Here is an 18,598-nt window from a genome sequence, read left to right on the forward strand (position 1 = left end):
AAACTCTCTTGCCCCTCACTGTTGCACTAGCTTGTTGCAGGAGAATAGATGCAAGTATATTTGCATGAATGTGTTCCAATCACTGTCATTTGCTCAATACCGGGGGTGACTTCTGCATCCGTATTATGGGATAGAAGGAGGGCCGCCAGGTGATGGGGTGGTGAGTGAACCCTGGCTGTCCTCCCCAGGGGTGCACCCTTGATCCTGACATTTGGATGCTACAAATTATGTTTTCTCTTGTACAACGCAGGGCTCAGGGCTACCATGTACCATACACAGGAAGTCCACAATGTTGTCGATAGGTCCTTGGACCTGCGATGACACGACTATCGTGGAACCAATCTGACCACAGGCCAACACAACAGACACGAACGCGAATCAAGTTCCTACGGCCTCACATCCACGTCAGAATGAAACGACCATCTGTATGTCCACAGCGTGAGAATATTTGCCTGTACCCGCTCCTTTTCACATCTGTGGAGGCTCTTTAGAGGATCCAGCCCATGTAATCAAAGACCAAACAATCAAGCACCATAAATAATTCTGCTGAGGAATGGAGAGGCCTTGGCACTGCGTACTCCCCACCGCCTTCCCGAGAGCTCATTCCCACTGCCGTTCTCCCTCTCTTTGTTCTCCCCTCCTGCCTTTGTCTCTATTTCTAACACATTTTTACTGCACTGCAACATTAATCACTGAGTCTCTTCTTTAGCTTGCAAAACCCCAAATCAAAATCGGGTTGCTCACGGGCCCCCTAATCCACGCTTGTCCTAAACGAGGACCGCCTACGGCGACCAGGACCCCCACACAGGGTTTGGATCCTCTCTCCTCTGGGAAAGAGGAGGATTTTGCAGGAAATCCTCTCACTGACCTTCATTCAGTCTGCAGCTTGAATGGATGTTCCGTAAGAGCTGTCAGGAAACAAACAGCTTCTGCCTGCCCACTGTTATCCTGGCAGGTTTCGCTCTGTGTCTTCTAAACGGGCCTTTTCTTCCCTGACAATTCCGTGGGGTGTCAGACTCTGCCGCTCAGCACCCTCCCCAACCCTGCACATTTTCAGCTTTCGTCCCGCAGAGCCACTTCCGTAAGAGTACAAGTGAGACGCATTATCCAGGAAACCCAAAATGGGAACGTGGGTTAATGACATTATTTAGGGGGGTGGGCTCTACCGTCAGGATCGCCTTTGATGATTTTTTTTTTTTAAAGAACTGGATTTAGATATATTTCCAACATCGTTTTTAAGACTTTCCACTGCCCTTCCCAATGAGAATCATGAAAATATTTGAGCATAAACAAAAGCATTGCCGCATGCGGGGTGATGTATTCAATTACCATTCGGCAAGGAGGCGGGTAACCCCGCTGTCTGCTATAGATCTTACTGCTACCAGGAAAGTGGTGTGCTTGCCTGGACTGTACACAGGGACGCGACAGGCGGCGTGTGTGGTTTGTGGAGGGTCTGTACAAACCTCCATGGAAAGGTACAGCCCTGAACCCTCCATGGAAAGGTGCAGCCCTGACCTATAGCACGTGACGACTTTCTCTCTGAAGTCCCCTGTGAAGGCGTGGACAGTGGTGTTTTACCCGTTTGGTGAGCTGAGTGTCCATCATGAAATTATGAACGTGCTTCTCCGCTTTGGTGAGTTCCAGCTTTCGGGCCACGACGGCCACCACGAGGGCAGTGCAGCCCGCACCCTGTGGGGGGACAGCAAGGGGACCAGGAGAGAGAGCATATTAATCAAGAGGTAAGGTTCCGGCAGAAGACTCAACGTGCTCCGTGCCCACCGTGGGGTTCTGGGAGTGGCGTGGGGACTCCAGCTCTCTGGCTGCTCAGAGCCACAAAACCTGCCGGGGCCCTGATTCCCACACCACGAAGGGGTCTGCAGAGCTCCTGGCTTAGCTGCAGAGCTGGCCTCTGGGAGACTCCATAGAACTTGCCAGTTCTTAGTGGAGCAAGACACTGAATGGGGCTGAGGCTTTGGGGGGTTTCAAACATGGACAATCACCTGGGCATCTGCCAGGCTGTGCAGGGAAGACAGAAGGCCCTCTCGCCCTCATGCGTGTCCTCAGCCCACTGCCTGTTCCAGACCAGGGAGCCCTGGAAAGAAGGCCACGCGTAAACTGGAGTGTGGCTGGAACAGCTGCTGGTGGCAGGGAGTTTTCATAAAAATAATCTAATAAAGGGGCAGCACCTTCCCCCCAAGATCCCTCCCCAGGGGAGCACCGGCAGCACGAGCCTGTCCCCCTGCTGTGCATGTGCCTCAGTCAGGTCTTTCTCCCTCAGCTCTAGGCTGTGACTCAGCAAAGGAAGCCATTCTTTGTTGCTTTCACCAGGAGGCCCATGAATTCACCATCACGCAGAGATTTTTGAAGATGACAATACTCTTGCCTCAAACGAGGACTATAAGGGAACCCGCAGGAGGCCCTCAGTGTTTTCCAGAGCAGCGGGCTTATTCTGCCCGGGTAGGTCCCATCCAGGGGAGCACAGGGGAGGGGGCGTAAAAGAGGCAGGGTCCCCAGGACTCACTTTCTCTCTCCTCGTCCTCTGGGCACATGCTTGCCTATCTGGGGAAGTGAGCAGGGCAGGGACGGGGCTCCTTGGAACATTGTCCCAATGGATTTTCAAGGCCCCTCGACTGCGCTTCTTGATTGGCCTGTGAGCACTGGGGCTGGGGGATGGGGGTACCACTCAGCCCTGCCCTTGCCTGGTTCTTAGGTGAAAACGCTCCCCCCTCCACAGCCATCGCCCGCTGCCTGCATGCTGGGCACTGACCCTCCTGACCTCGTCGTGGAAACAGATGATAAGCCCAGCAAAGTCAAGTCCCATCCTTAGGTGCCAAACAGTAAGTAGAGTTGCCACCGAGCCTAGTTTAGCAGTTGAGGTCCCAGGACTGAAGGAACCAATCAATGACATTCTGTGCTCACCAGGTCTAACCATATATGTTAGAAACGGTGAGGAATGTTCTCAAAGGCACATAATGTGTACCAGAGTGGGAGGGGTGTGTATGGATAGCCCAGGCCCCTACTATCTCCTTTATAATCTGTCTTTCCGTTTCCACAGGTGGGCAAAGGTTTAGGCATGGCTGACGCTGGCAACGCCATCCCCTAGCTTTTCACAAGTGTTCCCATTAAAACAATCTCGTGCCTCTTGGTACAGGGGGTCATTTGGTCGGCCACCCTTTGGCCACCCATGGCTACCACAACAAACAAACACTCAAAAAAAAACACTGAGTCTGTGTGAACTTTCCTTTCTGACCTCATTTTCCTCTCCTGTTCCGGGGACGGCCATGTTTTCTTGGCACCCGTGCATTGTGGGAGACTCTGTGCCCGATTTTCAAAGGATATGAATGGGCCATTGTATGGGCCGTAGCTGTAATCAATTTAGCCTGGTCTCCAAAAGCAAAAAATGGCTTAAAAGAAGCTGTCCTAGAGGCCAGATGGGTGCTCCACGTCCCCACGACCAGACCCACTATAATCGCTCTCCTTTATGTGGAGCTCCAAAGGTACTTTGGGCTGAAAGCCCATGAAGAGGGACATATCATAGTATTCAAAAGGGAACATCAGATGGAGAGGGTTCTCCCGAGGCTCCATTCTCCCTCATCTTCCTGGGTCCAGGCAAAACTCTACTTAAATCACCCCTGGGGACAGAATGCCATTTGTGGAATTTCGTCAAAACCATCTCTCATCCACCATCCTGAATTTCCAGGGTCAGGATGGAGTGTTCCATGGTCTTGCCATTGCTCATGGTCTAGCCGCTCGAATGCAGGGGGCTTCTGATTAGAAGCTGGAATGCTTTAACCAAGGGGCCATCTAGCTTATACGATTGAGATAAATTTCTTTCTTTCTACTTATAGATGTCAAGACCCCCCCTTGTGGCTATCTCTCTGGAGGGTGCTGGGGTCCTTCACCCCTAATTCTAACTTGAATAGTGAGCAATGGATACTCTCAACTTTAGTTTTCTTGTTTCTAAGAATCCATCCTCTGGATGTAATTAGGGAAGCAGCCAATAAGAAAACTTCACTTGGTCATTTCCATTAAGAAACCACCTTGTAAAGATGGGGTCAGACATGAGCGATCTTCAGAACGTGGTGGGCAGGGTGCTGAGATCAGACTCTGGTCCTTTCCAGAATGTGTGCAAGAGAGGAGTGGGGGAGGGAAGGGCAGGGAAAGGGCTGCAGAGAGAGACAGAGCTAGAGACTGAGACAGGGAACAAGTCGTGCTCCATCCTAAACGACATGGGACAGAACAGGGAAAGACAAAAGGAAGAAGCAGAGGCATAAGGAAAAAGGATGGGCTGACGGGACTGAGAGAGAAAGACGGGAAGGACAGAGAGCCTAAAACTTGAGTCAAAAGTTACTGGTCAACTGTGGCTCTTAGAGGAAGTAAAGGACGTGTTAAGGGAAAGCCCTCCTTCTGTTGGGTTCACCTGCACGTGCCATGAGCACCTAGGTTCCTCCTGGGATGATGAGGACGAACGCTTTTCCTTACAGCTTATCAGGCTGATGTTCCCATGTTAGCAGCCTGGGAAGCTGTGTGGGATGTGGCAGCCATGAGAGCTGGTTTTAAGACACAAATTGCCAAGGACGTGGCTGACTGGGGAGGTGAGAGTGCATGGTGTCCTGGCGTGGATTCCCAGAAATGCCTGGTGGGCAGAGGGGCATGTGAGGAGAGGATGGAGTGGGACGGGAACGGGGAGCAGCTGCTTGGATGACTGCCACGCGCTCAGACCATGGAGATAACCCATGACTCAGGCGTTTGCCTTCAGATGTGCCAAGCCCTGAATCCCAGTTGACAGCAGCTGGATGGCTGGGTCTTCTCTGTCCAAGTCCTATTTCCACGGGGGTGGGTGGGGGTCCACCTCTAATGAGGTCATATTATCCAAGGTAGATGGTGAGCGGGAGCCTAGCAGTGAGCAGAGAGGGAGTGGCTGGCGTGGGGGGTGGGGGTGGGGGGGCAACAAACCTAACCCCTCTGTAGATTTGGACCCAAATCAGAGGCCCAGGCTTCTCCACACCAGTCCTCCCACTTCTTGTTCCCAAGAAACATTTTCCAGCTGGAAAAGCTTCGGGTCTGGAAAAACAAGTACCGCAAGGGGAAAAGTATGAGGTGTTCTTAACTAAAGGAGCATAAAATAAAACAAAACATAAATGAAAGTGACAAATGGAGGAGGGAAGCCTGGAAGATTTGCAGCAGCCGCGTCCATGTAACAACGACAATAACATCCCTTGCTTTGAAACCAAGGTGTTTCAGGGAGAAGCTCATCTTCTGAAACTGACATTACGCAGATGTCTTGCTGAGCCCTCCTTTTCCCTCCTCCCATAATGACTCAGTTTGTGTAGGTTTTCCTTCCTCATCACTTTCCTTTCGCGTTCAAAGAAGCATCTCTCATGAAGCCTTGGGGGAAAGCTCAGTGTGTGCCCAGCAGACATCCTGGAAGCTTTTGTCTCTCTGTCCCTAACTCGCAAAGGGTCCCCAGAGGCAGTCCAGCTTTAGAAAAATGGCTCTATTGAAACAGGGCTCCTACCAAGACGTCTTGGGGGCCACCAGGCGCCTGCAGAACCAAAGGGCCTCCATCTCTGGGAGTTTCGTCGTCATTTCCAATTCTGGATACTAAATATTGACAGTTTTCGCTCTGCACTGTAACTGTCACCATAAAATGCTTTGTGGAAAGACGCTGGACTTTGATTTATCTACTTTCGTGGGTGAAATCTCTCAGACACACCAGGTCTGTGCCAACAATGTCAAGTTATTCAGACAATTATACACCCTGCTTAATGGTTGATAATTACACCGTTACTGGGATTGCCAAGAGAAAACAATGATTAAAACTATTTACAGCCTGCACACACAAACCTTTCCTTTCCCTTCCCAAGCAGGCCTTGTCTTGGCCCACATGGTGTCCATGGTAACCAAACAGGAAGCCATACCTTTAGTTAAGGCGCTTGCAATAATAATCGGGAGATCTACACAGAGCTGGGAGGCTGGGGGAGGGGAGGGAAGGATTCTCAGCGACTGGAAACCCGTGAAAGGAGTGACTCAGCTGGAAAAGTCACACTTGTTAGAAAAATGCCACGGGGGTTCCCTCACGGTGGCTGACCCCAGAGGGACGCTGCTCACTCTAATTTGGGTAAAATCACTGACATGAATGGAGGAAACCTCCCTGTTCCCGTCCCTAGAGAGAGAGACAGATTTGTGCCACCGGGTCCCCGCAAAAGGAGAAGGTGGACGGAGGGCCTGTGTTGTGTTTTTAACACGAGAGATAGTATCGGTCCTCGTCACCCATTTGTCTTTCCCACTTGGACCACACCTCTCTCCACCAGGAACAAACACTCCCTTCCAAGGGGCTGCTATAGACCAGGAGCAAAAAAGAGTGCTGAAGTCCCACCTCAAGGAGAAGGCAGGGAGGGGACCATGGGGTCCTGCCTGCCCCCTCAGCTTGGTCAGAGCAGAAGCCAGGGGATGCCGGAGAGAAGGGACCAGGGAAATGGTGGCTATGGGGCCGCTTCTTGCAGGGGGCACAGCTCCCCGCCAGAGGGAGAAAGGCGGGCATTTCAAACAAAAACAACAGAGGGTCCACACAAGGCCATCCACCTACTGGCCGTCTGCTCTGTACCGGCCTGGTGAGCGCTGGTGCTGAGGCACGGAGCCGGGGCGCCAGGAGCAGCTGTAAGACGGAAAAGCTCTGGCCTCTGGGTGGCATTTCATTCCCTTCTGGAAGAAAGAATCGTTCCCTGGTTTCCTGGTGACAGCTGGAGCTGTGCCACACGGATGGGCGGTGTTTGTTCCAAGGCCTTCCACTCACCCTGATTTATCCCAGCCTCAGCGCTAAGCCTTTTGTCACTAACCGCAGTTTGGGACCTGTCTGCTACTGTGCTCCTGCCCTGGATTTTAGTGGGGTAGGGGAGACGACTGTGCCCAGTCCTGAAATGGCAGCCCTGGACCCCTCCCGCTCACAGGGCCACTGCCCAGGCCTCTGACCCCAGGGCCTCCTCTGCTCTGAGTGGCCCAAGTCCGGCTGTCACCGAGCTCAGTCCCAGGTGGCTACCAGGCCACAGCGGGTGGGAGTGGGGCAGCCCCCACCCCTGGTGAGGAGTCAACCCCCTTTCCACTGCAGAAAAAGTCCTTCCTATTTCTGAAGGAGGGCCTTTTCTCCTCTGGGAGAATGAATGAGATCTGAGAGGAGCACTGGAAGGAAGGAACTTCACGGAAGCACGATGGGTGCAGAGAGGGCTCCCCTGGGGAGGGCTGTGGTGACCACCCATGGAGACCCAGGACAAGCCACCGACACCCTGCCCAGCCTCACACCGTCACCACAACCCAACAATGCCCAGGCTGAGGTGGGTGCTTTCCCCTTTGAGCCGTGTTCTGGGGCTATAGGAAAGGGGGGGCAAAGGCTTCCTGTCCTGGGTCTAAAGCCCAAGGCCAAGAGGCCTCGTCACCTGGCCAGGGGTGGAATGGGGGAGGTCAGCCCTGCCAGCGTGTACAGCTCCTCATGCCGACACAGCATGGTGACATAAAGCTTTGCCATCCATCGTCATCGCCACCAGGAGGAGGGCAGGGCAGGCCTCCCGTCCCCGCTTTATTCTGGACAATGCTGAGGTCCCAGGGCCCCCAGTGAGGACGGAGGTGGGAATTCAGATGCCGGTTCTGGCTCCCGGTCTCCGTCCCTTTCAATCACGATGGCCACGTGATGGGCAAGTGTGTGGAGGTGGGGGTGGCAGGGTGATGGGCAGGAGAAACACACCTTGAAAGAATGCAGCCCAGCTGCTGGGCACCTGGGGAGAGTCGGGGATGGAGTCCCTGTCCAGCTAATGCCAGAGCTGGGAAGGACCTGGCACTCGGGGTCCAGCACCCCAACACCCAGATGTGGGAGCCAGAGTCTAGGGAAGTCCAGGGCTGGCCCAGGGCCATGGGGCCAAAACAGTGTCCCAGCCAGGCCAGGGCACAGATCTCCTGGGCCGGTTCACTGCTCTTTCCCCAGTCCCTGCCTCTGTGAGCTCCAGCTAAGCTTTATCAGACATGCTGCCAAGGTCTGTGGGGACCAGGGGACAGGAAGGACAATTAACTGCAAGCCCTGACGCTCCCTGGGGACGAGCAAACGGAATGGTTGGGTGGTGGTGGGTGGGCGGCAGGTCAGAACGGTGGCCAGCTTTGCCCAGCCCACTTTTGGGGGCTGTGAAGAGACCCGCAACTGCCAGGAACCAGGACCTATTCTATCCTGGAAAAGGGAACTAAAAAGGGAGACACCGTGGCAGATCTCACACCTGCCTTCTAGGTGCAGAGACACGTGTGCTGGCCTGTGACCTGGCAGCTGGCCCCACGCCCTGGCCAGGAAGGCCCCTCTGTGTCCACAAGAAAGGGCTCTGCTCCTTGCACCAAGCGGGGGGTGGGGCAGGGTAACGGGCAGAGGCAGGTACTCACCATGATGCCAGTGAGAAGACAGACACCTTTCCCACAGTATGTGTGGGGTACCATATCCCCATAACCAATGGAAAGGAAAGTGATGGAGATGAGCCACATGGCACCCAGAAAGTTACTAGTTACGTCCTGCTGGTCATGGTACCTGCCAAGGGGAAGACACGAGTTAGTCGGTGGAATGGTCATTTCCGAGAGCAAGGGCTGTGGGCAAACCTGGGTGGGGAAAGAAACGAGACCTTTTGCTGAGGGGGAGCCAGCAGCGATGGCGGCACAGATCTCTTTAGGGGACGGAAGGTGCCACCACGCTGCCCGCCTGGCCTGCCACACAGTTGGTCCCAGAGCTAAAACATTGTGCCATGATTTGTACCATACTATAGACGTCCTTTTAGTGCTGGTAAAATAGCTTTGGGTGAAATCATCTGGTAATAAAAGTTAGATTCTCCTTTTCAAGCAGTCTAAATGCACGTGGATGTGATTAATCTGAAATCACCAGCTCCTATACAGAGAAAATGTCAAGAAAATTAAATAAAATCACCAAATACATTTAGCAATTTCCTGAAGGTTGATGGATCCCCAAGACTGGCACCTCCTGGCATCTGGAGGGGACCTGTGGTGGCCCAGCTCCCGGAGCTGTTTCCAGGGGCGGCCGGCTCTTCACAGAGGGGACGTCTGTACCTGTGAGGTCTTGCGGCTGCCCCGCCCTGGGAGGAACCAGCTGGAAACGTGTGCCCACCATTCCCTCTGCCTGATGCCCTTTCCCCCACATTCTTCTCCACTATCCCTGCGCCCCCAAACACCAAGGCCTGCTGTGTGCCAGGCTTTGTGCCTGGTACTGAACTACAAAGATGAAAAGGACACAGGACACAAACATTTGCAGAAAGGTCGGTAAGCGGGTGGACGGGACACCTTGGGGACAGGAGGGAAAGGACGTGACCTTTGTCCCAAACATAGGAGGGTTAGTCAGAGGCTTAAGTTTTCTGGGCATTCAAGGGGGAGGGTGTTGCAGGCCATGGGAACCCCCTAGGAAAACCCAGGGCCCAACCGAGTGGCTGCCCGGGGGTGCCAGGGCAGGTGACAGTGTGCCCTCTCTCAGAATGTTCTCTGCCGGTCAGCCTGAATGGTGCCCAAGGGACTCTGCATTTTATCCTGCTGGGACATCACTCCGTGATAAAATCTCCCTGTCGGCCTCTTAGAGGCCCCCGGATGGGCACATTGAAGGGGGGCCAGGGAGACCACACCATCCTGTGGATTGAACAGAGAGCCAGGCAGAAATCCTAGCGCACAGAACTGAGTTACCAAGGAGTTTATGATATAACACACATGACGCGCTGGGGTCCCCAGAAAGTGTTAGCTACTACCCTCCATGCTGTCCCCACCACACAGGGCCGGTGCCCAGTGGGTAATCGGAAAACGTTGCTTTTCCTCCCCTCTCTCCTGGTCAGGTGTGCAGGGAAGGCTGCAGGGACAAGGGCATCTGGAGATGGGCCTGCAAGGAGGCAGAAACTGTTAGTCAGAAAGGCGGTGGCGGCCCGAGAGGGGGGAAACCCAAGGACACGACGTAATGGACACCGTTTATTGATGCCTACTGTCCGACTGGGAGTCACACAGCAGACCCTACGTGTGGCTGGCGCTTTGTATACAAACACTCTAATTCTCACAACAGCCTGTCAAGTATTTTCAAGGTAGCAACGGGAAGCACAGAGACCCTGAGTGACTGGCCCGAGGACACACGAAGCAGCCAAAGCAAAGCCCGTGCTCTTTTTGCTGTTCCGCGCAGCCTCAGAGAGGGGGGGAGACTGCCGTGTGCCCCGGCGAGGAGGAGGAGGACGTTTCAGTGAAAGGAGAGCACCTGGTCTCCAGCAACTGGCAGTGAGGTGGCTGCGGAACCAGGGGTCCGGCTTTGGAAGGTCTTGAATTCCCAAGTGAGAGGTTTGGACTTGGCTTTAGAGGCCTCAGAAGTGATTCTAGGTTCCTGAGCACGGTGACAGGTGGTGAGCAAGATGTTTGAAAAGACGGAATGCAGAGGTGGGGTAGCCAGGTGGAAAGCAGGTGTGCAGCTTTCATCCCCGATGTGAGCCTGGCTCGGCAGATCCCAGTAAGCGCATCACAGGTGGGCTGTCCAGCCCCACCCTGAGTGCACTGCCAGCAAGCAGAGGGGGTGGCATTAGCCTTCCATAGTTGCCCACACAGGGCATGCGTGCTTGGACTCCAGGGCCATCTGAAGAGCAGACATGGCCTCCCCAAAGCTCGCTGGTGGACGCCTCCCTGCCCTCCCACCTGCTTGCCCCTCCCCAGCGATGCTCCGTGGGCACCCTCAGGGCACCCTGCCTGGCTGACCCTGCCAGTTGCCTCGTTTCCCGGGGGTTGGGCCCATGTCTGCTCATCCAGTCACAGCCACATGGGGGCCATGTAGGCAGGTGGTGCCCACCACTGATCCCCAAGATGGAGTGCGCCCGCCCCACCGCAGCTCTGACGTGGTCTCGGATGGGTGGCCAGGCGCTCAGGCCACCACAGTCCCCTCCGCTCCCAGCATACTCTCGCCCAGGATGGACAGCGGCTGAGGCTGGCGCTCAGGGCTGTGCGAGGTGTGGTGGAACTCTCTCCCTGGAGGGACGGACTTGGGAGCTTGGGAGCCTGTGAAACAGTGAGACGGCTCCACGCCACAAGCCAGCAACACGTAAGCACCAGCTGGCGTCAGAGCGGGCATCAGTGTATCAGAGTCCACGTCGTGGAAGAAGCCTTGCAGCAAGTTTGAGGACAGTGAGGTTGGGGCGGTGGGAAGGGAGGAGGTGAGCCTGCGGTCTTGGGCTGGGCGCGCCTGGCTTCAAGCCCCAGCTCTTCCTTACACAGCTCCACGGCTGCAGCCAAGGGACGTCACCTCTCTGTGACCCCGTTTCCTTATCTGCTGATGGGAGGCTTAAGGGAAATAATCCACCAGCAACATCAGCTCGGCCCAGAATGAATGTCTCAGTGACTGCTGTCGTTGAGAAGGGTTATCAGTCCCAGAAACAGTCTGCAGAAACACACCGGGCTGCGGGCAGGGGGTCGATGCAGACGCTCGCAAGCTCAGGCTGGAGAACTATTTGATAACAGGGATCTAAAGAACCTATTGGAAGCGGGTGGACAAAGAAAGGACACAACACACTTGGGATCTGAAGTGATTCCCCCAGCAGCTACATGCAAGGCTGATTGAAGAGGGCAGGCCCCAGACAGAGAACTTCTGGAAAGTTTGCCGGTGCCCGAGAAGGAGCCGTGGAGAGCCTTGAATGCCGCACCAGGGGGTCTGCGTTTAGTTGAGTGTCTCTTCGTGAACATCATTGGTTTTGCCGTGCACGTGGGTCTCCACAGTCCTCCTTTTCTTGCAAAGCCTGAGGCTGAAGCTGGTGATTCCTGGCTGTTCAACTGTCCTCAGGACCACAGACCCTCGTATTTCTACGTGGGCGCCAAGGCCGTGAGATTGGAGCTCAGAGTGGAATTCGGTCGACAGCAGCAAGCAACCTCTTTGGAAACTGATGTTTAAGTGACTGCTTTACTTTTCTCTAAATTCCCTTCATGGTCTCTTGGGTTTCTTTTGCTTTCACCATATACAATCTTATTCGTGCTAACTATGTGTGCTGAGGAGAGGAGAAGCACATCTGGAGGGGGCCGTCCAGCCATCGTTTGTCAAATTTCAACCATCGCTCCTCCGGCGGGGGCTACGGAAGATGCCGCGGAGCATTGGACACATTCCCCACTCTCCCGGGGCTTGCAGCATCGTCATGGAGACAAGGCACGCATGCAACTAGCCAAGCAGGAAGTGATGAGTGAGAGAGTGGGCTGGTGACTCAGACAGTGGGAGTGGGGAGGAGGGAGACATGCTTTCCAAACCTATTCACAATTTTAGAGTGGTTTACACTTGTCACAAGTTCACATACGAATTTCATGCTATTTTTTACAATCGAGAATTTTTTTTCAGGGGGAAAGAATTTCATTCTTTTCTTAAAGGGCTAAGGAGGAAAAGGTATAGTTTTTCTTTTGGGGGGGTGTTATAGTTATTCATTTATCATTAAGGTGTGGACTACGTTTAGTTTCACTTTTTAATATTATGAAATAAATGATCAATATGAAAGATTGTACGATTGGGTAAAGATGGTGGATTAAACACACGTGCTGCTTTGGTCCCCCTCAAATTCCTCACGACTCACAGTTTTGTCCACTGCTTTTAAAAATAAGCAGACGGCCAGGAATCCCCAGGCAGTTGACAGTCTCTAACAGTAAAGACACAAACCAAATCAGTCAATTACACAAAGAAACAGTCTCTGAAGCAAATACAGACCAAACACGGAGAAGAACTCTTGAAAAAAACCCTACAATTAACATCGTAAGAGACATAAAACAAGATATTGGACCCATGGGGACAAGAATGGCCGTGCTATACCAAAAACCCTTTCCTGGAGGCTGGGAGGTAAACTGAGGGAGGCTCCCAGGGGACAGGAAAACACAGAGAAAGAACTGAAAATAGGAGAGGAAATAGGAAATCGGTCGCCAATTCAAATAACAATAGTTTCAGAAAGAGAGAACTGGGGGGGGGGGGGGGAGGAGGAAAAGGAGACAGAGAATAAAGAAGAAAAAAGGAACTAATTATTTAAAAAATCATTTAAAAAAAATTTCCCAGAACGGAAGAATGCAAGTTTCTAGACCAAGGACCACCGTCACCAGCACCGTGGATGAAAATAGACCCACAGGAAGGCAAACTGTTGTGAACTTTCAGAACGCCAAGGGGAAGGAGGTGATTTTAGAATCTTCCAGAGAGAGAAAGAGAGAGGTGTCGAGTATGAAGAACCAGAAATCTGAGTGACTTTGGACTTTTTCACAGGAACACGGGAAGCTATGGAAGCTAGAGGGCCAGGGAATAAAGGCTTCAAAATTCTGAAGAAAAATTATCTCCAAACCAGAATTCTCAACCCCCCAAAGTATGAGTACAGTCTGAGAGTGGAATGAAGACATTTTCAGATGTGCAAGGCTCTCGAAGATTTGCCTCCTCTGCACCCTTTCCCAGGAAGCCACAGGAGAGTGGGTGTCCCGAAAACAAAGGCGTGAACCCAAAAGTAGGAAGCCTGGGGCTGGAGGAAACGAGACCCTTGGAGGACAGAGGCCCAGGGTGAAGGCGGCACAGAGGGTTCCAGTCCAGACGAGAGCAAGTCAGAAGGCTCGGGGAGACGTAGCTCCAAGAAGAAAATATCGATAGAAAGCCTGAGTCTGGAGTTGAATTAACGATAAATACATAGAAAACTAATCAAATGAATGAATGTCATAATTACCCAGGATAAACAAAAAGTTCTGCAGGAAAGGAAAAGTTATTCTTTACTACAAGGCTCTACTATGAATAGAGTCAAACCAGTGCTGACTGAGTCACGCAAACGCTAATTACTGATCTACCCCAAATTATAATGTAATTATGAAAGGAAGATGGGGGACAGGAAGAGTTCGAGGGGCAGAAAGGGAGCTAATGCCTCATCTTCTGGAGTCAGAAGGGACTAGATAACGCCCAAAGCCAAGTAGGCAAAAGCAGTAATACAAGCATGTTATTTAGCGACGGGGAGGTAAATACTAAAATCAATGGGCAAAAGGCGTTAAAACGTGGCTACCTCTGGAAAAGGGTCAATGAGAAGAACTGGTGGAGGGCAGCAAATACCACAGAATAATCGACTCGAAAGTGTATGTGTGTACAATGTCCATAATAAAAAAAGAAAACCAAACCTGAGAGAAAGAAATCCAAAATACACACCACGTAAAATTAAGTTACAAAATGTGAAAATAAAATAAGCATTCCTGAACCCACTCGCCAACCCTGCCGTTGAATCTACTTGTGTGTTCTCTCCAAAGTCCTCCCAGTTCCTGCCCCTGAGATAATCAACATCCTGAATTTCATGCTTATTGTGACCTTGTTTTTCTACATAGTGTTCCCATACAGGTGTGTACACCTAAACCTTCAGCCAGCGGTGCCTATGTAAGCTGCCCCTAAGTTCCTGATCCATATCGATGGCGAGATAGTTTGTTGTTTTAAGCGGCTAAGTCATGGGGCAACTTGTTATGCAGCAGTGGATAACTAATACAATAAACTTCCACAGGTGGCTATACTGTATTTCCAGTCCTCTACTGTGTATTATCATTTGAATAACTCATAATTTATGTATTCATTCACCTACTGATTCATTCACCCACTGGACATCTGGGTGGCTTCCAGGTTTTCCCTCCACTGATCAATACTGCTACAAGCATTCGTCATCACAGCTCCTGTGTAAGAGATTCTCTAGACCAGACACTAAGAGCAGATCTGCTGGTTTGTAGGGTAGATACATATTTAACTCATTAGAAAATGCTGTGTTGTTTTCCAAAATGGCGGTACCATTGGGCTTCCATCAGCAGTGGCTAAGAGTTCCTGTGGCATCATAGCCTCACCAACACGTGCCATCATCTGACTTCACTTTTTTGCCAAATTAGTGGGTAGAATCGGTATCTCATGCTCTTACTTTGCATTTCTGTATTAAGAGCTTGAGTATTCCTTTGTCTGTTTCTTAGTCATTCATGGTTCCTCTTCCGTACAGAATCCTTCTGATTTTTGCCCATTTTTCTATTGGTTTGTTTTTGTCTTTTTTTTTTCTTATTGATTCTAAGAGTTCTTTATATATCCTAGAAGAACTTTGTCATGTTATGTGCTGCCGACACCTTCTTCCAGTTTGTGCCTGGTCTTTTTATTTTCTTTATCGTGTTTTATAGATTTAGGATTTTCTTTATAGAATTCCTTTAACTATTTTTGACGAATAAAAGATCTGAATTTTAGTGTATCATCCTTTTTCGCTTGTAATGAGTGACTTGCATGCTTTTTAAGGAATCCTTCCCTACCTGCGACTATAAGACTTATTTTCAGGGTTTCTCAATGTTGCCTTTCACACGTACATCTTTAATTCACCTGGGACTGATGTTGTGTATGGTGTGAGGTAGGGATATGACTGCACTTTTTTCATACGGATAACCAATTACGCCCGGCCCCCTGAAGGAGTAGGCCATCCTTTTCCCCACTGACTCTCAAAGCTGCCTCTGTCATATAGATTATATGTGGAAGTGATGCTACTTCTAGCTTCTCTATTCTGCTCCTTTGGCCTGTTTGTCTAATGTTGGACTTAATATGTCAGTCCTCTTTGCAGCCCCTTCCAGGTATCATCTCAGAGCCTACCATGTAATAGTTGCTCAGTAAGTATCTGTGGAAGAAATACGGCCTGCTTGTTGCTTTTCCTGCCCCTCTGTGAAAGTGAAGCTTGCTCCGGGAACACAGGGAAGCCTGTGAAGGTGACTTCAGCTGTTCTCCTCGGCACTTAAACTGTGTTGAAGTGGCTGCCAAATAGCTTGGGCTTGGAGTCAGTTCTCGCCATTAATAAGGACTCAGCTTCTTGACAGTAGCTGTGACCTAACTCTTTCCCCATGAATCTTAGGGATTTGATGGCTCTCACCATTTGTCCTGGGCCTGGTGTGTCTGTTGGAAATTTGCAGGAATCAAGCCAGGCCTTCCACAGAACTGCAGCCAAGCAGATCGCTCTGTCTTCACCTTCTAGTCACGCCCCAGCTTCATGCAGTCTGAGCCCTGTTCCTGTGGACGTGTGCTTGCTAAGGTCTCCAAGGAAACACGCAGCAACAGGCCCCTGACTTGACCCTTGGTGGCCTTTGACCCCGTGGGTGCCTCCCTCCTCAGAATTTCCTTTGGCATCTTCAGCAGCTTGCTCTCCTCCTGGCTGCCTCCTGCTCTGACCGTCCTCTTTAGTGTGGCTATGCTCCCAGCTTGCCTTGTACATACACCTTTCTTCCCTGTCACGCCCCCCACTGTCCTTGCTGATCCCTTCTCATGGACCCTTCAAGACCCAGCTCAAATCTGAGCCCAAGCTTCCCAGCCACAGTGAGCTCTTTGCCTTGGACCCTCACGCTGCTCAGCACGACTGCTCTCCACTGACTGCCTCACACAGTCCTGTGCAGGACGCCTCCAGGCTGTTTGTCGTCGTGGCTGAATGCACGGGCTCCAGGGCCAGACCACCTGTGTTTGAATCCAGGTTTTGCCTCTTAGTATCTGCATGACCTTGTCCTCAGTTTTCTCACCTGTAAAAGGGGATAATACGTGCACCAACTCACCTATCATTAGGGGTCGGTAAGTTGGTGTTTCTAAAATATCAGTCACACTAAAAAAAATGGCCACTGTTGTGCTCTTACCAACGTGCATGTGTAAGTCTAGCCTTGGCTTAGCAGAAAGGGCACAGGACCTGCAGCTGAAAGACTGCTTTTCACGCCCTTGAGGCTTAGTTGACCTTGAACAAATCACTTCCCTGTCTCAGGGACTGTTTCCTCTCTGGAAAAGCAGGGTGTAATAATGTGGCCTGGCCTATCTCACTGAGCTGTGGCCCCTGTAAGGGGGGTGAATGCAGAAGGGCTGTTTCAGCCTTGAACGTGTGATACAGACAAAGGCCTGAGACTGCTTCTCCAAAAGCCTCCCACCTGGGCCTTCCTTCCAGTGACAAAGGCAGCCTCACAGGACAAGGAGGGAGGGCAGGCCACAGACACTGCCACACAGGAAAAGGCTAATTCCTGCCAGCTCTCCTTTGACTCAACTTTGTCCCACATTCTGGGTTGGCCACAGCAGCTTTCCACGTGTATGATTTGCGATTTGAACCCCTTCTCTCTATCCAAACCTGTGTGTTCCACCTTCAACACATGTCCAGGATGTGACCACTCCCCACCACCTTTGCGGCTACCCCCTGGTCCAGGCCCTGTCCTCTCACTTGGACACCCCAAGAGTTGCCTAGGGATCTCCCTGCATCTGCCTGTACAGCCCCACCCACCACCCTAGTAACAGCAGCCAGAGTAATCCTGCCAAAAAGTCAGACAGACCATGTGCCCTCTCTGTTCAAAACTTCCTGCACCCCTCAGAACAACAGCCAAAGTCCTCACGGGGCTACAAGGGCCTAAAGAACAGCCCCACCCCCGCCCCGGGCCTCTCTGCCCCCATCTCTCCTCACCAACTCAGGTTCTGCCATCTGGTGTCACACAGCTCTGTCCACAGCCCAGCTGGACTCCCGTCCCAGAGTCTGGGTACCTACTGTTCCTTCTACCCAGAAGCCTCTCACCCCAGGTAATTTCAGGCCTTTGCTCAAATGTCAGCTTCTCAGGAAGGCGTTCCCTGACCACGGTTTCCAACTGCACTATGCCCCATCTTCCTTTCCTGTGTCACTTTTCTCCACGTGTGTATCACTACCTGACATAATAGCTACATGGCTCATTTGTGCGCTTACCGACTGCCAACCCCCCTTAGACTATAAGCTTCATGAAGGAAAGGACTTTTCCTGTTTTGTTTCCTGCTGCATCTCTAGTGATCAATAAACATTTGGCGAATGAATGAATGAATGAATGAATGAATGAATGAATGATCTCATCTCGTCTTTATCACGAGCCAGCGGGACCAGGTCAGCAGGATAGGGGCTGTTAGTTGACCTGACTTTGTAACAAAGTGATGAGAAGCTCGAGAGAGTGACTGACTAACGAACGTCTCACGGAGAATGAAGAAGCTGAAACACGTAATTTTTCTGACTGTCACGACCGCCATGGCTGTGAGCAGGGCATGCAGTGGGGTATGGCGGCAGCATCTGTGTGCCTGGCAGGGACCAGCTGGTAGGACCATGCCAGTAGGACAACGGCCCTGTGTGTGGTGCCAGGCTGGACAGGGAGCCTCAGAGGCTCTTAGTGAATTGGGACACAGTCACGGAGTCCTGGGTTCGACTCCCACCCTACCTCTATCCTTAGTCCAGGCTCCAAAACCACCAAATCCTAATTATCAAGTGTCCACCGCATGCGAGGGCATGTGAGTCTAGCTTCAGGGAGAAAAATCGCCATTTCTTAAGGGTATTCTCAGCCTTAGTTTAGGAGGATTTCAGAAATGCTTGAGGTCTGTGAAAGAGCACCACTGAAGTTCAAAGTCAGCCGAGGAATAAATGGCTTCTGGTGACTTTCAGAGTCATGACTGCTCATTCCATCCACAGGTGAATTCACGTCAAGGCAAGGAAAAAAAAAAAGTTCCTTCTTTTCTTAAAAACAATCTCCTTTCTAAATATCATCTTAAAATGTGAAATCAATGACTTTGAAGGCCTAGGGCTGACCGCAAGCATAC

The 18,598-nt window shown here is 51.6% G+C and overlaps 1 protein-coding gene across 3 annotated transcripts in view; it reads right to left on the minus strand.

Moving 5' to 3' along the window:
• Positions 1-18,598, minus strand: part of KCNN3 (potassium calcium-activated channel subfamily N member 3) — a 157,183-nt gene that overhangs the window by 18,780 nt on the left and 119,805 nt on the right. For all 3 annotated transcript variants that reach the window (XM_074318660.2, XM_019711845.3, XM_019711844.3), the window contains 2 exons: positions 8,416-8,557; positions 1,579-1,689 (listed from right to left, as the gene is read on the minus strand). In XM_074318660.2, coding sequence (XP_074174761.1) covers positions 1,579-1,689; positions 8,416-8,557 — 253 coding nt within the window. The remainder of the gene's footprint in view (positions 1-1,578; positions 1,690-8,415; positions 8,558-18,598) is intronic.

The sequence above is a fragment of the Rhinolophus sinicus genome, chromosome 7, assembly GCF_057876585.1.
Source record: "Rhinolophus sinicus isolate RSI-liver-muscle chromosome 7, RSI-T2T, whole genome shotgun sequence".
In the NCBI taxonomy this organism is placed as follows: Eukaryota; Metazoa; Chordata; class Mammalia; order Chiroptera; family Rhinolophidae; genus Rhinolophus; species Rhinolophus sinicus.